Source organism: Salmo salar, chromosome ssa04 (assembly GCF_905237065.1).
Source record: "Salmo salar chromosome ssa04, Ssal_v3.1, whole genome shotgun sequence".
Lineage (NCBI taxonomy): Eukaryota > Metazoa > Chordata > Actinopteri > Salmoniformes > Salmonidae > Salmo > Salmo salar.
Genome location: NC_059445.1, coordinates 74,043,495 through 74,067,013, shown reverse-complemented (window position 1 = coordinate 74,067,013; position 23,519 = coordinate 74,043,495). Strand labels below are relative to the sequence as shown.

At 42.1% G+C, this 23,519-nt stretch overlaps 1 protein-coding gene across 1 annotated transcript in view; it reads right to left on the bottom strand.

The window, feature by feature from the left end:
• The window catches only part of LOC106603823 (follistatin-related protein 4), a 270,553-nt gene extending 247,953 nt beyond the window's left edge, over positions 1-22,600 (bottom strand). Inside the window, exons 1-2 of the mRNA XM_014197993.2 lie at positions 22,395-22,600; positions 5,020-5,164 (exon numbers count right to left, since the gene is read on the bottom strand). Of these exons, the coding sequence (XP_014053468.1) occupies positions 5,020-5,154 (135 nt within the window). The 5' untranslated portion in view covers positions 5,155-5,164; positions 22,395-22,600. The remainder of the gene's footprint in view (positions 1-5,019; positions 5,165-22,394) is intronic.
• Between the last annotated feature and the right edge of the window lie 919 nt (positions 22,601-23,519).

Sequence of the window (23,519 nt, the reverse complement as noted above, 5' to 3'; positions counted from 1 at the left end):
ACCCTCAACACGGGAGCCCCTCAGGGGTGTGTGCTTTGTCCCCTCAACTACTCCCTGCTTATCGCACGACTGTGTGGCCACGCACAACTCCAAAACCATTATCAAGTGTGCTGATGACACAACAGTGTTAGACCTGATCACAGACGGCGATAAGACAGTCTACAGGGAGGAGGTCAGACCTGGCGGTGTGGTGTCAGAATAACAACCTCTCCCTCAACGTCATCAAGCCAAAGGAGCTAATCGTGGATTACAGGAAATGGAGGGGCGAGCCCGCCCACTCCACATTGACCATGCTGTAGTGGAGTGTGTCGAGAGCTTCAACTTCCTCGGTGTCCACATCACCAAGGACTGCACATGGTCCTGTCACACCAGCACAGTCATGAAGAATGCACGCCTCTTCCCCTTCAGCAGGTTGAAAATATTTGGCATGGGCCCTCAGATCCTCTAAAAGTTCTACAGCTGCACCACTGAGAGCATCTTGACTGGCTGTATTACTGATTGGTAAGGCAACTGCACCGCCCTCGATTGCATGGCATGGACGGCCCAGTACATCACTGGATCTGAGCTCAGATGGAGGCCAGGACAATTGTCAAAGAACCTAGCCACCCAAGCCATAGACTGTTCACTCTGCTACCACATGGCAAGTGGTACCAGAGCGCCAAGAATGGGACCAAAATGCTCCTGAACAGCTTCTATCCCCAAGTCATTAGACTGCTGAACAGTTCTTTAAAGGGTTAGCCTTCCCTGTAGCTCAGTTGGTAGAGCATGGTGTTTGCAACACCAGGGTTGTGGGTTCGTTTCCCACGGGGGGCCAGCACAGAAGAAATAAAAAATAAAAATGTATGAAATGTATGCATTCACTACTGTAAGTCGCTCTGGATAAGAGCGTCTGCTAAATGACTAAAATGTAAAATGGTTACCTGGACTATTTGAGTTTACCATTTTGCACTGACTCTATGCATGCTCACTGGACTCTACACACACACACACTCACACATATTTACACTGACACACCAACACACACATACAGTGCTGTGAAAAAGTATTTGGAATGCAGTGTTAGTTTTCGCCAGGCATAATGGGACCCATGTCATATATCCTGCCCATAGAATATTCTTGCAAGAGTCTTGATGATCATCCATTTTATTTTTGGCAAACTTGGACGAGATGGGTCCCATTATGTCTGGTGAAAACCAAACACTGTATTGCACAGTAAGAACCTCATACCAAAGGTCAAGCATGGTGGTGGTAGTGTGATGGTTTGGAGATGCTTTGCTGCCTCTGGACCTGGACGACTTGCCTTCATAGAAGGAACCATGAATTCTGCTCTGTATCAGAGAATTCTACAGAGGAATGTCAGGCCATCCGTCTGTGAGCTGAAGCTGAAGCGCAGCTGGGTCATGCAGCAAGACAATGATCCAAAACACACACTCAAGTCGACATGAAAATGTTTAAAAAACAACAAATTAGAAGTTTTGGAATGTCCGAATCGAATTCCAAACCTAATCCCAATTGAGATGTTGTATCAGGACTTGAAAGGAGCAGTTCGTGCTTGAAAACCCACAAATGTCAGTGAGTTAAAGCAGTTTTGCATGCAAGAGTGGGCCAAAATTCCTCCACAACGATGTGAGAGACTGATCAACAACTGCAAGAAGCATTTGGTTGCATTATCCCAGCTAAAGGTGGCACAACCAGTTATTGAGTGTAAGGGGGCAATTACTTTTTCACACAGGGGTATTGAGTGTTGCATAACTTTGTAAATTAAATTAAATAAATATTGAAGAAAAAAATGTAAACTCAGGTTCCCTTTATCTAATATTAGGTTTTGGATGAAGATCTGATAACATTCAGTATCGAAAATATGCAAAAACAGACTAAATCAGAAAGGAGGCAAAAACGTTTTCACTGCACTGTACATACAGTGCATTCAGAAAGTATTCAGGCCCCTTTACTTTTCCACATTTTGTTACGTTACAGCCTTATTCTAAAAGTAAATCCTAATAAATCTACACACAATACCCCATAATGAGAAAGTGAAAAAAGGTTTGGAGAAATATTTGCAAATGTATTACAAATAAAAATGGAAAAATCTTATTTACATAAGTATTCAGACCCTTTGCTATGACTCAAAATTTTACTGAAGTGCATCCTGTTTCCATTGACCATCCTTGAGATGTTTCTACAACTTTATTAGAGTCCACCTGTGGTACATTCCATTGATTGGACATGATGTGGAAAGGCACACACCTGTCTATAAAAGGTTCCAGAGTTGACAGTGCATGTCAGAGCAAAAACCAAGCCATGAGGTCGAAGGAATTGTCCGTAGAGTTCCGAGACAGGATTGTGTTGAGGCACAGATCTGAGGAAGGGTACCAAAACATTTCTGCAGCATTGAAGGTCCCCAAGAACACAGTGGCCTCCATCATTCTTAAATGGAAGAAGTTTGGAACCACCAAGACTCTTCCAAGGGCTGGCCAGGGAGGTGACCAAGAACCTGATGGTCACTCTGACAGAGCTCCAGAGTTCTTCTGTGAAGATGGGAGAACCTTCCAGAAGCAAAACCATCTCTGCTGCACTCCACCAATCAGGCCGTTATGGTAGAGTGGCCAGACGGAAGCCACTCCTCAGTAAAAGTCACATGACAGCCCACTTGGAGTTTTCCAAAAGGCACCTAAAGGACTCTCAGACCATGAGAAACAAGATTCTCTGGTCTGATGAAACCAAGATTGAACTCTTTGGCCTGAATGCCAAGTGTCACGTATGGAGGAAACCTGGCACCATCCCAATGGTGAAGCATGGTGGTGGCAGTTTCATGCTGTGGGGATGTTTTTCAGGGACTGAGTCAGGATTGAGGGAAAGATGAACGGAGCAAAGTACAGAAAGATCTGTGATAAAAACCTGCTCCAGAGCACCCATGACCTCAGACTGGGGCGAAAGTTCACCTTCCAACAGGACAATGACCCTAGCACACAGCCAAGACAATCCAGGAGTGGCTTTGGGACAAGTCTCTGAAAGTCCTTGAGTGGCCCAGCCAGAGCCCGGACTTGAACCAGATCTAACATCTCTGGAGAGACCTGAAAATAGCTGTGCAGCGACGCTCCCCTTCCAACCTGACAGAGCTTGTGAGGATCTGCAGAGAAGAACGGGAGAAACTCCCCAAAAACAGGTGTGCCAAGCTTGTAGCGTCATACCCAAGAAGAATCGAGGCTGTAATCACTGCCAATGGTGCTTCAACAAAGTACTGAGTAAAAGGTCTGAAAACTTATGTAAATGTTATATTAACGTTTTTTATTTTTAATACATAAAAAAAAAATTTAAACCTGTTTTTCCTTTGTCATTATGGGGTATTGTGTGTAGATTGATGAGGGGGAAAAAACGATTTAATCAATTTTAGAATAAGGCTCTAAAGTAACAAAATGTGGAAAAGGTCGAGGGATCTGAATATCTTCCAAATGCACTGTATATTATTCTTTGCTACTTTTTCCACTTTTTTCTCTGCATCGTTGGGAAAAGGCTTGTAAGTAAGCATTTCAAGGTAAAGTCTACAGCTGTTGTATTGATTTTGATGAGATTACCTGTTAATTACCTAAATTACCGGTATGCCAGCCAGAATAGATTGTTTCAGTGGCATGTGTTTGTCTACATTTCTAATTGTTTCTGGTGTACACTGGCCTGGGAGGCTGAATACACTTTATTTGCTTATTCATTCCTGAAGACTCCTGCTCTGCTGTATATTGATGCAGTCCAATCCACCAGCACCACCCCAGAGTTGACTTTAAACTACAATGGCTATTGAGAACTTTTGAATTCCCATGTCCTGGGTTAGATAGGGATGCCTGGGAATGTCTTGTTTGCATTGAGGGTTTAAAGAGGTCAGAACAGAACCACCTCAACGATGAGATTCCTCTGCTGGCTGCCAACTTGGCACGGTGTCACACCACGGGCCAGCCAGTCTGGGAGATTAGACTTGGGGGGTGCAGCATGCTTAATTTCACAAAGAATTGTGAGAATGTCCGTGGGAGTTGGGGGGGGGGGGACAACATGCTCTTTGGGACAATGCTCTGTAGAACAATTGATTCAAGGTTTTGGGGGAGGGAGTGCCTTTAATGATTTCACCTGTGTGATTAATGTGCAAATTCACATTAGAACTTCACGCATCTCAACCAAAACACTGTTCATTACGACCAGGCAATGTCACTTCCCTTTTCAAGCTTGAATACAGACCAGCATGAAAAAAGTGGGGGAGACAGCTGGGTGGAAGCTAATGGGTTTTAGGTCTGGCTCGAAGTTATATAGTAAACCCACCCCATCGAAGTGATTGTCATGCAATTGTGTGTACATGTAAACTATTTGGAACAACATTTCAAAGAGACAAATTGTAGTGTGACAAAAGAGTGTCCTTGTGGGGTAATTGATGAACACACTCTGCAGCCAACTGAACCTCCTCTCCTCGGTGGAGAGAGAGACAGGCAAGATGCATGACGACTGTGATTGCAAGGTATCTAAGCAACCCTCTGTCAAGATCACATGCAGAACCACGTAAGGAGACAAACACTCAAATGCCCATGTTGAGCAGGAAGAGTATTTCACTGTCTTCTGCATGCGACCGTATTACCTAAAATTGTGCTATGTATATTTGGATTCATTTTATGGCATTTGTTTTCAGCTATGTCATGCAAAGCATAAAATCATTTATGGGGGACTAGGGTGAAAGAGGGAGGAAGAGTAGGAAAGTCACAGATGCAAAGATAGAGTGGCTTCTAAGGACACAACAGGCAGAGAGAAGAATAACAGACACAGACAGAGAGATCTATACAGAGGAACAGGGAGACCGAGAGAGGGAAACAGAGGGAGAGTAGTTGAAAGGGAGGGGCGAGTAAGAGAGAGAGAGAGAGAGAGAGAGAGAGAGAGAGAGAGAGAGAGAGAGAGAGAGAGAGAGAGAGAGAGAGAGAGATACAAGACACAGTGACAGAGAGAGAGGCAGGGATACACAGAGAACGATGCATACTGTATATTTACCCTGGTCTGTGGTCCCTGGGAGGGGTTCTCTGGTCTGTTTGCTGTATCCATGCTCCTCCGCCCTTCAGTCAGCCAGCAGACAGAGACAGAGGCTCCAAGCAGGACAGGAAGTGCCCAAATACACAGCAAGCCCATCAGTGTCAGTCTGTCAGGAAAAAGAACATGACAACAACTGTCACACCGCTGCCCCTGACTGACTACTGCCCTTCACTCATATTATAGTGTAGCATAAAACAGTGCAGCAAAGTACAGTACAGCACAGTTCAGCACAGTACAACACAGTTCAGCACAGCAATGAACAGTATACCACAGCACAGAACAAAAGAGTATACCACAGCACAGAACAGTACAGTATAGCATTATACAGTGCATTACAACAGTATAGTGCAGTACAACACAGTACAGAGCAGGTCCCTCTTTCATAGGCTCATAGCCATACTAATTTATCATCACCTCAACTCATTAATCTGTATAAGATGCACTTATTTAGAGCTGAGGAGCCTTCTGCCTACTTTTTTGGTGATGTGACTCTCCAAACTGTCATATTGCCGTGAAAGAATAAACAGTGTTCCCAGCAACCATGTATAGGTCTATACTATGTAAACACACTCAGGCTGTAGAGTGTAGACAAAATTTAATGGCTGATGGATTCTGTGAGAAAAGACGGGAGGAGAGGAGAGGGGAGGGGAGGGGAGGGGAGGGGAGGGGGAGGGGAAGTGGAGAGGAGAGGAGAGGAGAGGAAGGAGAGGCGAGGAGGGGAAGGGAGAGGGGAGTGGAGTGGAGAGGAGAGGAGGGGAATGGGAGAGGAGAGGGGAGTGGAGTGGAGAGGAGGGGAATGGAGAGGAGAGGGGAGTGGAGTGGAGAGGAGGGGAAGGGAGAGGAGAGGGGAGTGGAGTGGAGAGGAGGGGAAGGGAGAGGAGAGGGGAGTGGAGTGGAGAGGAGGGGAAGGGAGAGGAGAGGGGAGTGGAGAGGAGGGGAGAGGAGAGCTTGCCCTTGTGAAATGAATCAACAAAAGAGATCTGCCAGTCAGTTTGTTAATGTGCTGCTGCAGTGACGTCAGCTCCGCCAGGGGCAGGTTAGCGTTTTGTCCTCATGAATCTTGTTATGGAGGCAGCTCTGCAGAGTGATCACTATCTAGAACAGCCACAAAGTCATAAAATCTAACGCCTAACCTTAAATTAAGACCAAAAAGCCAGGTCCATTTTTCTATTCATAAATAGAACAAACTTTAGGGAAAAGTGATTATTCAAGCAGCATACTAATCAGCTGGCACATTCAGATTTGGCTAGAATGCCTGCTTCTTTTTGTTCCACCTAAAGCCTAAATTCATTTAAAGTTCCTCAAACTGCTAAAAGGACATACAAGTTAAATGTATATTTGACAGAACAACAATTCAAAAAGCATTTGTATGCTTGACCTTGGGTAGAGTACAAACAACACTCAAAATACTTGACACCTTCTGTTTAATACTCTACTACACATTAATTATTTGTTGTCAGAACCATTGCATGGCTGTAAACCTAACACAGGCATTGCCATTTTGTTGTATTCAGAGTGTACCTCCAGTACACTTAGCCAACCTCTACCTCTGCTGCTGCCTGCTGTGTCTTGATGTGTCCTGGTGAATATATCTCATGACAGCAGTACAGGCATGCAGCCCCAGAGGCCTTCCTGTGCCAACTGATCCTGTCCACAGGCGGCAGATCATCTGCTTCATTCATACACTCCTGTCATCGGCACTTCCTTTTTTTGCCTGCGGCCGGCCGCCTTGCTAACTCGCGTGCAGCTCCAATGGTAAGGGGCACCAGCCAAGCAACAATACAAATGCAAGTCATCAGCCGGTCCTAGGCACTGCCACAGCACGCTGTTGTAATTATAAATGGCACAAGCCTGTAGCGACAGTAAGTCTCCTTTCAGCACCTTTCCACCCTGCAAGGCACTGCAGAGGAGGGGAGGGGGGAAGTCCAAAAAGAAAAATAACATCTGTGACAGTAGTGGTGTGTGTTTGCTGCCCCAAACCAATGCAACCGAGAAGGGCTTTCTTTGTAATAAAAACTCCAGGCCTACTAGTGGAGAAATATCGTCAGTCTGCAGCTGCAGCAGGTTCGGAAAGCACCTTTACTGACGGATGTCTTCATAGCACAGAACAAGGCTACCAAGGGAATTGCCTCCCTGTATTGTTTTTACAATGCTTGGATGGCTTGCCCATTTTCTTCGTGTCCCTGGTGGGTCACCACAGCAGATAGAGAGAGAAACATGGGGAATCAAACTGCCCATCAACAGGAGGAACAGGGGAATCTCATATTTGACCCGTTATCGTGTGGGTGTCAGGGTTAAAAGGATACATTTTTCTAGGAATTGTACAGTGCTTTCAGAAAGTATTCATACTACTTGACTTATTCCACATTTTGTTGTGTTACAGCCTGAATTCAAAATGGATTCAATTTATATTTTTTTCACCCATGTACACACAATACTCCATATTGACAGAGTGAAAACATGTTTTTTAAATGTTTACAAATGTATTGAAAATTAAATGCATAAATATCTAATTTACATAAGTATTCACAGCCCTGAGTCAATACTTTGTAGAAGCACCTTCGGCAGCGATTACAGATGTGAGTCTCTCTGGGGAAGTGTCTAAGAGCTTTCCACACCTGGATTGTGCAACACATGATTATTATTATTTTCAAAATTCTTCAAGCAGATTTAAGTCCAAACTGGAACTTGGCCACTCAGGAACATTTACTGTCTTCTTGGTAAGCAACTCCAGTGTAGATTTGGCCTTGTGTTTTAGCTTATTGTCCTGCTGAAAGGTGAATTTGTCTCCCAGTGTCTGGTGAAAAGCAGACTGAGCAAGGTTTTCCTCTAGGATTTTGCCTGTGTTTAGCTCCATTCCATTTTTATCCTGAAAAACTCCCCAGTCCTTAACAATTACAAGCATACTCATAACATGATACAGCCACCACTATGCTTGAAAATATGGAGAGTGGTACTCAGTAATGTGTTGGATTGGATTTGCACCAAATATAACACTTTGTATTCAGGAAAAAAGTTAATTGCTTTGCCATATTTTTTGCAGAACTAAGTTAGTGCCTTGTTGCAAACAGGATGCATGTTTTGGAATATTTGTATTTTGTACAAGCTTCCTTCTTTTCACTTTGTCAATTAGGTTAGAATTGTGGAGTAACTACAATGTTGTTGATAATCCATCCACCTGACAGGTGTGGCATATCAAGAAGCTGATTAAACAGCATGATCATTACACAGGTGCACCTTGTGTGGAGGACAATAAAAGGGCACTCTAAAATTTGCAATTTTGTTACACAACACAATGCCACAGATGTCTCACGTTTTGAGGGACCTTTTTTGAAAGCGCCTGTATATGACCAAGCAACGTGACAAATCTACACCATTTTGAAGTGTATCTGTAGTGGATTTTACAGCCCAGTAGCAAGCTATCTGATTTAGTTTTTAAGATGATCGAGCTCTGTCAAGGAAAAAGCAATTTTTTACATATTGTGTATATATTTATTTATTCTGAACACATTTACGTTTGTTGGGAATGTCAATTATTGCATATTTTTTCAAAATACTTTTTTCAAAATACTTACCTTTATGTTCGCTTGCTGGACAGGTAAACGCCCAGGAGCAGATCGTCGGTACACGGAGCGTTTTTAGCTATCAGTTTATTCCAAGTAATAATTTAAGACTAGAAAAATCTATAGGACAAGTAGTACAAAGCTAATACAGTCATCAAGGCAGGAACCAGTAATTGCATTCATACTGACAAATAAGAAATGCCACATTTCCTGTCAATAGTTGGGGTAGGATGATTGCAGAGCACCCTGCCTCAGACTGTCAGGATGTTCACTTTCTAGCTCACAAACTACATGCCTTTGCTGTAATTATTTGATTAATTATTGTCTCTCACTTTTGTCTCACATTCAGCTCTCCTGTCCTCCTCCCAGAGATCAACCAAGTGCTATTCACCAAGCATGGGCTGATTCAGTCACCTGTGAGGAGAACCATCCTACAGCAGTTTGAACTAGCCCTGCCATCACTGTTTAGAAATTGAGACCAAATATGCATTTGCCTGTTCTCTTCTTTGTGGATTTTACACAGTCTAGAGCATTTTAGAGTTGAAGAACACCAACTACAGATACATGTGGTTGTTCGAGCATCTTGAAGACTAAATTCAATGTAGAATAAGTTTAATAGGTGATGAACAGATTATTTTACTATTGTAACATGCAGTGGGGGAAATTATATTGCCCCTGTCAGGAGCCCAGGCTTTTGCCATAGATGGTAGAGTTCTCATCTTGGACCACACATGCTTAAGATTGCATTCTGCTAAGGCACTTGTCTCTCCCTACATTGGTCAGCTACATTGGTGACCAGGGTGGGATCCTTTCAATACGACTATGGGTACACACACTCCTAGAAGAGGAGGAATACTGAAGCATGTGTTATGACAGTTTTACAGTCTCCATCAGAGGCCCAGGCTTTTGGCATAGACGGTAAAGCTCTCATTTCTGGACTGCAGCATTGTAAGATTGTGCCCTCCACTGCACTTGATATACATTGATTGTTAGGTTACACTATATTCAGATACTAAAAATACTACCTGAGAGACACCTTTGCTATTTGTCTCTGTACTCAAATGGTGAATCACTATTTGTGATGGTGTTCTTTGTTTGAATGTATGTGCATGGATTGTACATTATGGAAAACATGTCTCACACTCAGTCATACTTAGTAGAATAATGAATGGATTGGAAAGATTTTGGCATCATCAACGTTTAGAAGGTTAGTAGGAAAGTTTCGAATTTAAACCCCCGAAATATACTCATATTCACTGAACATTTAGTATATGAAACTCAAACATTCATTTCCCAACCACTATTTCTATAATGCCACTGGCTCTTTATCATTATCCATACCTTATATTCCAATGACTCCAACATTATGCATGCCCACCATGGTATTGGGCAGTTGCTATCTGAGATCTCATCTGGTTTAGAAACCAAACTCTGGTTATTTTATTGCAGAGCACATTGCACAACTGTTTTTTGAAGATTGTATTGCAAGGTATGCTATATGTGTAGGCTATGCCATATGTATTGGCTAATATGCATATGCAGCTGTCGTTTTTAAACCTTCATTCTAGCAGTCTTTGGGAGCTAGTTATATCTATTCCTCTTCATCAGACAGCAGGTTGTGTTTTTACGAGTCTGTGTTGACATCGTAGATCACAAGGGGTATGTACAGGAGTACTGATTGGTTACAAGTTTAGCATTCCAGCAAATTTGCCTGAGCAGACAGTGTTAAAATATACTTTTTATGAGAAAATGTGCAAGAATTGAAGGTGCCCAAATGTTTTATAATCATCATAAGAATGTTTTACTGTCATATACAAAAAAAATCTGATCGTCCTCGACGGGGATCGATCAACATCACGTTTTTCAGCTTCAGCCCACCACCTATGTGTAGCAAAGCACTGCTACCAAGCGTTATATTTTACAAGGAATGCTGCAGAAGAAGCAAACTCCTTCGTACGCAACTCTTTTGTCCGTGCGCTCGCAAAGACACAAGGCTGGTTGGTGTACCCCAGCTGGCTAGTGGGCCTGCACACATAGCTGGCTGTTTAAACCTGTTTGAAAACAGCCTATACTATATTTTTCTCTATAAAAGATTATCTGAGCTTCATGCGATTGAACAAGTCACAGGAAGCATGCGCTCATTTCATTGCCTTCCATGTAGACAGAATAAAACAGGGTTGGGTGGATTACTTGAAACATTTACTAGCCTAATGTAAGTCTAGTAATTCATGTATGAATAAATCAGAAACCTACACATATTCAATAGCCTAGAAGAAACAAAGAAATCGAAAGAAAAGGTATTAATTCATTTATTTTAAGTATTTTAACCTGCTAATAATTAATTTTCTTTAAATTTGCTCTAGCATCAAATGATCAATAATGAAATAAAAGCATCAGTAAACATGTCATCCCCCACAAATGATGCAGCGCCCCCAGTTGGGCCAATTGAGATATTGCGTGACGAACACATTTTTGTTAATTACTATAGCTCCCGCCTTGGGTCAATCAGAGTCATTTTGTAAATGCTGGATCTCTATTGTAAGATGCATCATTCACCCAACTCTTGTCAAAATCGGTCCAGTGCTGACTGATATATCGCTTGTGACTAACGTAGGAATAAACAGACGGAGACAGATCCACAGTCCCCTCCCCGATTTCATTGTGGGGGACAAACAGGCGGTACGATAGTTCCTTGAAAAGTAGACTGAAACACCACTTGTTGGATAGGAGTTGCCATTAGCAAGGCACTGCGCCTTGTTCTGGCCGATCCCCTCAAACAACAGCAAGCTCTTCATCGATTGGAGGAGTATTAGGCTACGAGTGATTGACACCAATATGTAATGTCTGACTGTAGCCAAGGCACCAGTTGCATTTTTTCAATATGAAAAGAAGATGGAATGTGACTGACCTGCACAGGTAGGAAAGTGTCCAGATGACTGTGAGCTGATTGACCAGTAGATTAGGTGTGAATGTTCTGAAAGATGATTCTAGATTAATCTGACAATTTTACCATGGACACCTGATGGGCCATCAGCAAAACAATAAATAATATCCCTAAATTGATGTTGGTCATCTGCTATTGTCTGCTTGATTAAAAGCAGCGTTGAGTAAGATTGAACAAAAAAAGAAATATATGGGATGTTTCAAACCAGATTAGTTTTTACAAACTGCCCCTGTAATTCTTTCTTTTAGGTTTTTATTCTGGGCATGAAGATATTTCAACATCATGTCTAAATGATAAGAAACAGCAGAGGGAGCACCCCCCTCTCCACATCGACGGGACAACAGTGGAGAAGGTTGAAAGTTTCAAGTTCCTCGGCGTACACATCATGGACAAACTGAAATGGTCCACCCACACAGACAGTGTGATGAAGGAGGCTGAAGAAATTTGGCTTGTCACCTAAACCTCTCACAAACTTTTACAGATGCACAATTGAGAGTATCCAGTCGGGCTGTATCACCGCCTGGTACAGCAACTGCACCACCTACAAGCTCAGGGCTCTCCAGAGGGTGATGCGGTCTGCACAATGCATCACCGGGGGCAAACTACCTGCCCTCCAGGACACCTACAGCAACCAATGTCACAGGAAGATCAAAAAGATCATCAAGGACAACAACCACCCGAGCCACTGCCTGTTCACTCTGTTACCATCCAGAAGGCGAGGTCAGTACAGATGCATCAAAGCTTGGACTGAGAGACTGAAAAACAGCTTCTATCTCAATGCCATCAGACTGTTAAACAGCCATCACTAACACAGGGAGGCTGCTGCCTACATACAGACTTGAAATCATTGGCCACTCTATCAAATGGATAACTAGTCACTTTATTAATGCCACTTTAATAATGATGTTTGCATATCTTGCATTACTCATTCCAGATGTATATACTGTATTTTATACCATCTATTGCATCTTGCCTATGCCGCTCGGTCAATGCTCATCCATATATTTATATGTACATATTCTTATTCCATCCCTTTACTTAGATTTGTGTTTATTAGGTACTTGTTGTAGGATTGTTAGATTACTTGTTGATATTGCTGCACTGTCGGAACTAGAAGCACAAGCATTTCGCTACACTCGCAATAACATCTGCTAACCATGTGCATGTGACCAATAAAATTTGATTTGTTTGATAAAAAGTTACACTGACATCTCGTGCTTGGCTTCCAAATATAAAGGTGTCCACATAATATTAAAATTGAGGAAGCGTGTTCATAATCATAGTAGGGGTGCTGAGGGCTCTGCAGCACCCCCTGAAAAACGTTATGGTCATAATAATTATTTTAGTGATCCACGGTAGATGTCCCTCCTAACGAAAAGGCAAACATCCCACTGATGTGAGCTGCTGAACAGCGCACTTGCACTTGAGATGCATTTATGGATGAGTGAACTTGCCATTTTCCAAAACTTTTCAATGTAGGCCATTCATATTATATATATATATACATTCCATTTCTCCTTCTCCCAAATCCAGTCAGCTGATGTTCTGAAAGACCTGCAAAATCTGGACCCCTACAAATCAGCCGGGCTAGACAATCTGGACCCTTTCTTTCTAAAATGATCTGCCGAAATTACTGCAACCCCTATTACTAGCCTGTTCAACCTCTCTTTCGTGTCGTCTGAGATTCCCAAAGATTGGAAAGCAGCTGCGGTCATCCCCCTCTTCAAAGGGGGGGACACTCTTGACCCAAACTGCTACAGACCTATATCTATCTTACCCTGCCTTTCTAAGGTCTTCGAAAGCCAAGTCAACAAACAGATTACCGACCATTTCGAATCCCACTGCACCTTCTCCGCAATGCAATCTGGTTTCAGAGCTGGTCGTGGGTGCACCTCAGCCACGCTCAAGGTCCTAAACGATATTATAACTGCCATCGATAAGAAGCAATACTGTGCAGCCGTATTCATTGATCTGGCCAAGGCTTTCGACTCTGTCAATCACCACATCCTCATCGGCAGACTCAATAGCCTTGGTTTCTCAAATGATTGCCTCGCCTGGTTCACCAACTACTTCTCTGATAGAGTTCAGTGTGTCAAATCGGAGGGCCTGTTGTCCGGACCTCTGGCCGTCTCTATGGAGGTGCCACAGGGTTCAATTCTTGGGCCGACTCTCTTCTCTGTATACATCAATGATGTCACTCTTGCTGCTGGTGAGTCTCTGATCCACCTCTACGCAGACGACACCATTCTGTATACTTATGGCCCTTCTTTGGACACTGTGTTAACAACCCTCCAGACGAGCTTCAATGCCATACAACTCTCCTTCCGTGGCCTCCAACTGCTCTTAAATACAAGTAAAACTAAATGCATGCTCTTCAACCGATCGCTGCCTGCACCTGCCCGCCCGTCCAGCATCACTACTCTGGAGGGTTCTGACTTAGAATATGTAGACAACTATAAAAACCTAGGTGTCTGGTTAGACTGTAAACTCTACTTCCAGACTCACATCAAACATCTCCAATCCAAAATTAAATCTAGAATTGGCTTCCTATTTCGCAACAAAGCATCCTTCACTCATGCTGCCAAACATACCCTTGTAAAACTGACCATCCTACCGATCCTCGACTTCGGCGATGTCATTTACAAAATAGCCTCCAATACCCTACTCAATAAATTGGATGCAGTCTATCACAGTGCTATCCGTTTTGTCACCAAAGCCCCATATACTACCCACCACTGCGACCTGTACTCTCTCGCTGTCTGGCCCTCGCTTCATACCCGTCGCCATACCCACTCGCTCCAGGTCATCTACAAGACCCTGCATCTACAAGTCCCCCCTTATCTCAGCTCGCTGGTCACCATAGCACCACCCACCTGTAGCACACGCTCCAGCAGGTATATCTCTCTGATCACCCCCAAAGCCAATTCCTCCTTCGGCCGCCTCTCCTTCCAGTTCTCTGCTGCCAATGACTGGAACAAACTACAAAAATCTCTGAAACTGGAAACACTTATCTCCCTCACTAGCTTTAAGCACCAGCTGTCAAAGCAGCTCACAGATTACTGCACCTGTACATAGCCCATCTATAATTTAGCCCAAACAACTACCTCTTCCCCTACTGTATTTATTTATTTATTTTGCTCCTTTGCACCCCATTATTTATATTTCTACTTGCACTTTCTTCCACTGCAAATCTACCAAATCTACCATTCCAGTTTTTGACTTGCTATATTGTATTTACTTTGCCACCATGGCCTTTTTTGCCTTTACCTCCCTTATCTCACCTCATTTGCTCACATTGTATATAGACTTATTTTTCTACTGTATTATTGACTGTATGTTTGTTTTACTCCATGTGTAACTCTGTGTTGTTGTATGTGTCAAACTGCTTTGCTTTATCTTGGCCAGGTCACAATTGTAAATGAGAACTTGTTCTCAACTTGCCTACCTGGTTAAATAAAGGTGAAATAAATTAATAAAAAATATGAAATGTGTGTGCAGTACTATGTTTTATAAATTAATTTGTTTTAAGCATCAATTTATCGAAACATGTTTTCTTTCTCTAACTGCGAGCAGCACCTGTCAAACTCTGTAATAACTCGGAAAACACAGGGACGTCATTGTGCACAAGATTTGAAGGCTTTTATCAGAGGACCCTGGAGTTTGCCAAAAATCTAGACTAGAATCGTCAATCTCCCGCCATATAAAAATGACTGACAAGGCAGCACTGATCTGAGTGAATATATGTTGATCGAAATAATGAGAAAGTCGATACATGTGACTTGATGGTAAGAGCCCACTAATAGATTGACATGCAGTCCCTTTAAAATCATAGGCTATGTTTCCATTTCTATACAATGAGTATTTCTTACCAGTATTGGCCTTTTACCAGATCCGAATATTTTCGCATGAACTGTATAACTGATCAAATTTCTGTAGGCTATATAGATAATATTCTGCTCATGTGAAGAAATGTATTGTAGGCCCAAAACACAGCAGTACATGATTTAATGAAAAGCATCAAAACACTGTTTGACATTCTGTAGCCCTTTACACTCGTAAAACGTATACAGGTTGAAAATGGCAGATTTTAAATTGCTTCTAAATTGGAACGTTGTGGCTGTACAGTAATATGCTATACATGACATCAGAGCTCAGGCTCTGTGCTTCACAGCGCTGTATGGGGTTTGACTGACAGCCATTCTGAACTTTAGCACAGCACACGACAAGAAGTTTCCCCCAGTTGAAACCGGGATTCATCTGTGAAGAGCACACTTCTCCAGCTTGCCAGTGGCCATCGAAGGTGAGCATTTGCCCACTGAAGTCGCTTACGACGCTGAACTGGAGTCAGGTCAAGACCCTGGTGAGCTTCCCTGAGACGGTTTCTGACAGTTTGTGCAGAAATTCTTCAGTTGTGCAAAACCAGAAAACCCTCAAAACTTGAGACGTCTGCGGCCTTGTGTTGTGTCACAAAACAGCACATTTTGGAGTGGCCTTTTATTGTCCCCAGCACAAGGTGCATCTGTGTAATGACCATGCTGTTTAATCAGCTTCGGCATATGGCACACCTGTCAGGTGGATGGATTATCTTGGCAAAGGTGAAATTCTCAATAACAGGGAGTAAACAAATTTGTGCACAAAATTTGAGAGAAATAAGCTTTTTTTTTGCATATGGAACATTTCTGGGATCTTTTATTTCAGCTCATGAAACATGTGACCAACACTTTACATGTTGCGTTTATATTTTTGTTCGGTGCTTTGATGTCATAGAAGCAAGACAAACACCCGTGAGTCCAAATGTGCACTTCACATTTCCATAACCTAAAACTCATGTAATATACAGTGTCAATGTTTATGATCACCATGTTTGATGTACAGTTACAAGATGACATGGCGTTATACCCTGGGTTGTCCTGAACAGAATGAGCCTACTGTACAGTGCGTTTGTTGTATTGTGAAGAAAATTTGCTGCGAACCATCTGAATGCACTCATAACATTATATACACACCAAAATTACGATCTGCTTCTCTGAATTGCCTTTTGAAAGCTTAACACTATAAAACCGTATTTTTAATAATTTAGCTAGCCATGTTGGCAATAAAACAAGCTTTCAAATTATACATTTAAAGGCGGGGATGCAGGGCTCGGCTGTGTTCCAAACAAAACAATTACAAGTGTGGTTGTTCTAGTCCCTAAACAGTATAGCTTGGAGAGCTCAAAAAGCACCTAAATAACCACGTTTCCACCCCCAGGTTTTATACGCATAGTCATACCGTGTAAAACAATCACCACAGCTGTGATGGAAACAGAAAGCTGCGGTACAATTTTATAATTGCGAACAGATAATGTGTTAGTTCGACATTGTGGGATCTTTTTGTGTCTGTAAAATTAATTATGCGAGAAATGGCGGTGTAAAGTTAACTTGGAATCACGCGATGATATGGTGTGTGGTCCTCTCACTACTACTCCGGAAAGCATGCAGTTTATTAGGCTACAGATGAAATAAATGATGATGACCACAGGGGTGAAAGTGCACGGTGATCTTAATGCTCCTTTCCAATAAGTATCGAGGGTCTTATTCTGGTGACATGATGATCGAATATTGACAGCCATTTGACAAATTAAAATATTCTCGCTCTTATCCACAATAATCTCATCATGTAGGATACCGGTAGAGTTGAACATGCGATGGAAACTGATTTATTCGGTACACGAAAATGTAAGCGAAAAAGTACATTTTGAGTGCACTACGTCATCATGCAGTGATTTTTATCGACATCAACTCCATTTGATGAAAACATACCACTGGTGGGAAAATGCGCGTATTTTATTTATGGGGATTCTAGACTTTTCGCATGAAAATCTGTCGCCAATTGGATGTAAACCTAACTACAGTCGAATACCCTTCTATGAGTCATAGGTACATTGGAAATACTTAAACTGTGTACACTTTGGAGAGGTGTGTGGACACTTGGAGACAACAGTTAGTCCTCTCACTCAAACCCTTTCAAAACATGTTGTCTTATGTTGCACCGACCACACATATTCAAATCATGTTACTAAATATATCGAGAATATTTTCTGATTTTGTTATCATCAAATGCGGTGAAAGGTACAGTAAACGTAAATTGCGCATAAAATCAACTGTGTAATGTTTGGATTGAGTCTTGTGTCAGGTGAATCGTTAATAACATACTCAGAAACACAAACAAGCAATAGGCCACAGCTCGCGTCACAGCTGCTTCCCGCCAAAATACAATGAACCTCGAGGTATTGTTTCCCACAGCGCTCTGTACGTAGCGATGGACCCGTAGAGATGGACCCGTAGCGATGGACCCGTAGAGATGGACCCGTAGCGATGGACCCGTAGCGATGGACCCTAGCTGGCGCGCTTTGCTTCTTGTTTTTGACGCCATAAACCAGCTCCGCCTCGATTTTGCCGCCCGCGGCCCTATTTCCATTGAAGTCAATGAGATCTTTGCTTGTGTAAGCGCCTTAACGCCAGCACTCTGAAACAGAGACAAGAATGGCAGTAAACCGGCAGTAACCAGATGGCCCATATCTTTCCTATAATGCCCCAGACACTAAAGCAATGTATTGAACTTAAAGGGGTTCTGTCCGAATACCCTTACTTGCGTTCTACATAGTAGGCATTTAGGGCGTGTGAAAAAATGTAGTATGCTTTAAATGCCAGGATGTCGTACTCATTTCGGTTTTTAATCTAATAGAATTCGCTGCAAACTATTGAGGAAGATAATCATCTTTCGAGACCCAGGTGTATTTGACGTTTATTGGGATGAACTAAGCGATATCCGCTAGATGGGCAATCTGCAAAATCAAAACTGTCTATATCGTAAAAATATACATAAACAAAATGAGTTTAGGGATTAGGCTTAGTAGTGTGACTAAGTTTAGGGTTAAGATTAGGTTTAAAATCTGATTTTATGACTTTGTGGCTGTGCCAGGTAGTGCAGAGCTGCCTCCAGAACAAGATTCCTGACGAAAAACACTAATCTGCGTATGACAACAGCTGATAATCAATTGAGGGGACTAGCTGTACCAAAATTAACGATTGGAGGGAATCAACGCAATTGCGCATTAAATTACCCATTCTGAGTAGGATGAGTTTATGCTGAAATTTGTTGCTTACTGCCTTCGTGTTTTACTAAACAGTAGGCAAGCAAGATTGTGGACACTGCCCATGACTGCGTGCTGACAGGCCTGTACCAGCAAGGCCTGTAACAGCAAGGCCTGTACCAGCAAGGCCTATACCAGCAGCTCTGATGGGTGTATTGTTTAATGTTATTACTCAATATGCTGAGTAAGAAATAATGTTTACACAACACAAAATCTAATTTGGTCATCATCATAGTTTAGAATTCTTTGAAGCAAAAATATATTAGCAAATTCTCTAACTCAATTTTCACATCTAACAGCACACAGATAACCACTAACGACACACTTGCTGTCCAACATCATTTGAGAGTCAAGCACCTCTAATAGGAAGTAGGATTCTCAGTAGCTAGCAACTATCCTTTCTGGGAGACCTTACAATTTATTATTGTCTGACACTTTCTCTTGTCCCCGCTCTATCTCTATAGAACAGAGACTCAGAGCTCTAGGGCCCAGAAAATAATAAGACAGAACCTACTCACTTCCATAGAAGACACCTGCCTACTTCGCTGGAGAGAGGGCCTCTGCTCTCTTGGCTGACATTGCCTTTCCTTTGACAAGATTCTGTGACCAGGTCTGTAGCCTAAGGGTGTTAAAGCTCGCATACAGCTTGTCAGTTAGTGAGAGATACACACCGTGACCTGTTAAAGCCAGAGAAGTAGAAAAACCCCACAGGATATTACACGACTTCAAGACGAAAGGAGTACAGCAATAACGTACTACCGGGTGGTCTTGTCTTGCAGATCAAGTAGTTGCACTTGCTGATATTCTGATATGCCTGTGAAATTCAAGTGAAACTGGCATAGGAGAAGTGCAGCTCTCTCTCTCTCTCTATTACATATGAATTGAAGCAACCAATCACAATCCTCCTACACTGCTCTCATCTGATTCTGTGATTCAGACAGCAAGCCAGCCACACAGCACTATTTGTTCCAACAGTATTGGCCATGCACTGAGCTCAAACCGCTGGCTCTAAATGTAATGCAGTAGAAAAGGTCATTCCAAAAGTTCCACAAAAGTGATCAGAATGTCAAGTGAACAACCAGCAAGCCATTCACCGTACATTGGATCCAGTGCGCTTATGAAAACGCAATAAACGAGAAGAACATCTAATATTGGTCTCTTATGTTTCAGAGTCTTACTTATTATAGCCATGAAGTAATAATGTTGAAGTCTCATTATGTTGAAGCTTTCAATATATTCTCAATACAATGTCGTACAGTAGCTAAGCCATTCAGTTTTTATTAAATCTGTTGTTAATGTCATTTCATAAGTTAAGTAAACAAGTCGTCTTGTCTGGTCGACTCAGTAAGACATGTTTGATCTGCTAGTGCACACTGTGGGCAGTGAGTCACTCATCATTTCTATCATGTTTCTATATTGGTGCGTGAGTCAATAGATTAGTCATGTGAATGTATTATATAAACACATTTATTGCACATTAGCAAGGATCAAAGTGATTTGAATTATATTGCATGCAAATATGTATGTTTCTGTTGTAGACTTAAAAGCACTATAGCCCAAAAAATAAAGATCTATATTATTTCTGCATTCTTTTTTGTTTTCAACTGAGAGATATAGTAGCATTGCCCTAACTACATTGGATAACGATATTGGTTGCATATTGATATGATTAGAATGATTTCAATAACAATCAGGTTAAGTAAATCAGTTTCCACTCCAGAAGAATAGCAAATGCAAATAGAAAAATAAATGCTGCTACATTTGCATTCAAAGGTACTCTCACTAATATGTCCCATCTGTCAAAGTAAGTGTTCTAGCAACAACAATGGTATTACACGAGCAGTGAACAGAAACAGTGACTGGCAAAACAAATCACAAAAAAATAAGCAATTCTTGAAATGTAACACCCACTCTTCATTTCAGCTTCACATCATGCTACCAACCATGATCAATAACAGAGCAGCATCATACTATTACTAGTTCTAGTTCTAATCAAAGGCCTCCATTCCCTCTGTAGAACTGTACCACAAATATAATGGCACATGTATTCCCCACTGCAGTAAGAGAACACCTTTGAGGGAATCGGATAATTAAATCCGGGGATAATAAAGAGTCAGAAGAAATCAGAGAGCCTATCGGAGGAAAATAAAGAATACTATAATGTATCCCTATGAAGGGAATGCCTGGAAAGGAGCTTCCACTCTAACCATTCGTGTTGGAGGAGAGGAATATGAGTGTGTATGAGTCATTATATCCTATTTTCCATGGAACTGCAACGGTAGTAATCTATGGGACACGGACCCATAATGTCAGTTAATAAGTTATTGACACGAATAGATTTTCAGCCGCAACAAACAGTCAGTAAGTCAGTCACTTCGTGATGCAGTTTAAGTTGTGCTATAGGCTACGAACACTGGGAATATAGATAGGGGTAAAGAAAATACAGCAGCCTAGGCTAAGCCGTAGCGAGCATCTCCTTGCACATTTTCCGAGACACCGTGCAGAAATGACAGGTTACAAGATTACAGGTCGTCATTCAATCGTATAGGGCTCTAAATTAGTTGTAGGTAGTTGCAGGCACTCACGTCGTGTTCTGAATGCTGAACTTATTTTTGAAATGAAAGGAGATCCACCCACGGTGTATGCGGTGACTGAAAGAACCCCGTAGGAGTGAATGGACTTATTTCAGCACCATGGACAGCTCCATTGTTACCGCTATACAGTGCGCAAAAGTCATTCCTACACACCATAGCCATACACGCTGCTATATACTGTTTTCTCACAAATGTCCAACTTCTCAGCTACAAGCTATAGCCTACAGGCTGACTGTAAAATTATAGTGGTTTTGGAGAGTGTACAGAATGTATGGCCACACGGATTTGACGCTGCCTCGGTGCGCAAGACCCGTGCGTTTCTCCTGTTCAGGAATTTCACCATGCACGTTTCATGAGGCACCTCCAATTGAACACAAATGCATTAGGGCTGCCGATTGTTTCAGGAGTCCGTCGTGCACTGCCAATGAGTCACACTACGGACCTAGGATGCAGAAATGTGGCTGCGTGTCCCATTGATATTATTTTAGTACAATGCTGACCACATCCAGGGCATCCAAACAGAATTCAGTGACAGAGAAAAAGGGGCCAGTATAACCTTTCCCGGCCGGAACATGTTTCTGTGAAACTGTGGCAAGATAAATAAAATATGTCTTGATAGCCTAAGTTAAAACATAAACCGTTAAGAAAGCCGCAGGAGTAGAAGCCTATCTGACAGACTATAAGAATATTGGTAACGAATGCTAGTCAACCTAAAACGAACGTGTTATTAACTATAACAGCTGCTGTGTCCGAGGAGAATAGTCTACTCCAACATTTATAAAGGTATTGTATTATAGTACCATTATTGTCATTGACATCCCACCCATGTGTTGAGAATTACATTTAAATGGGTTAAACCTATTTCTGTGACAGGGAATGTTGGAGTAGCCTATACTGCATAATTAATACACATTTTCTCAATTATTCAGAAAACTGATTAAAAAATCCTGTCGCATTTGTCTTCTTCATTCATTAGTTGTCTTATCCAATCACACGCAGATATTACAAAACGCCCAGATAACATGCAACATATAATGCATTTCTAAATGATCAAACAAGTATTGTCAATTTCTCCCATTCAAACACAATTGCCTTCTTACCTGTCGTATTCCACTAGCGAGGAAAAATAAATATGCCACGACAGATGTACGATTCAGTGTATGGTGCGCAACGACTTTCTTAGTTCCAGCCTCAGCCCGGTTGCAGATTAGTCTCGTGTGTGACGGGCTTTATTGAATTAGGCTCGCGAATAAGCATGCGTTGGATGTTCCCACTTCTAGCAGCGGTGCTCCATTCTCCAGCTCTGAGTGCCTCTCACTACCGGCTTGCCCTATTTCAACGGCTTTAGTCTACACTTCTTTTGACGTCACCCGCTGCATACAAATATCTGCAGATTCCGCGCCACGAGCGACACCTGTGTCCACGTTTACGTGGCATGTTTGACCTGTGAACCCCAACTGGGCAGGTAGCCACGGAAACTGAAAAACTGTTATATAATAAGCGTTAAGGGGCTTGCTCTTACATTATTATGCCAAGTCTTACAATGCATTATAATGCCAACATAAGGAAGGCCTATTCCACCTCTCAGTGTTAAAGTTACCAATGTGTTCACTTAGTTATTATCATCATTCTACTTACATGAACTTGTTTTTATTTGTTAAGCTTGGCAAACAGTACTGTCATTACATTGGTAGACATGCACTGTCATTGATATGACAGGCTTTTTTCTCTACCCTGTTATAGCAGTGCCAAATCTGTCAGCACAGACCCTTATTCAATTACTGCATCAATGGCTAATCAACATCATGCTATTACTTTTCAAAAGCAATTATATGCCAGGGACAGATGCTTTGCCATATCAGAACACATTTCAGAGATGATACATTGTAGTCCAGACAATCTGTCAGGATACAATTAATTATGAAAATGAATTTTACAGCAGACTACCTAATGTCCATCAGTAATGTCAGGTGTTTCCATGGTTAAGCCCCTCTTAAACATCATGGAGTTGGTGGCTCCTATCTGCTAGGGTCACATTTCTCTATCCTCCTAATGGTTAAGGATCAATTCCATGGTAATGGATTATGCTGAGAGAGTCTCTCTCTCTCTCTCTCTCTCTCTCTCTCTCTCTCTCTCTCTCTCTCTCTCTCTCTCTCTCTCTCTCTCTCTCTCTCTCTCTCTCTCTCTCTTACGTTGGCCTTCTCTCCTTATCCAGCATGCCACAC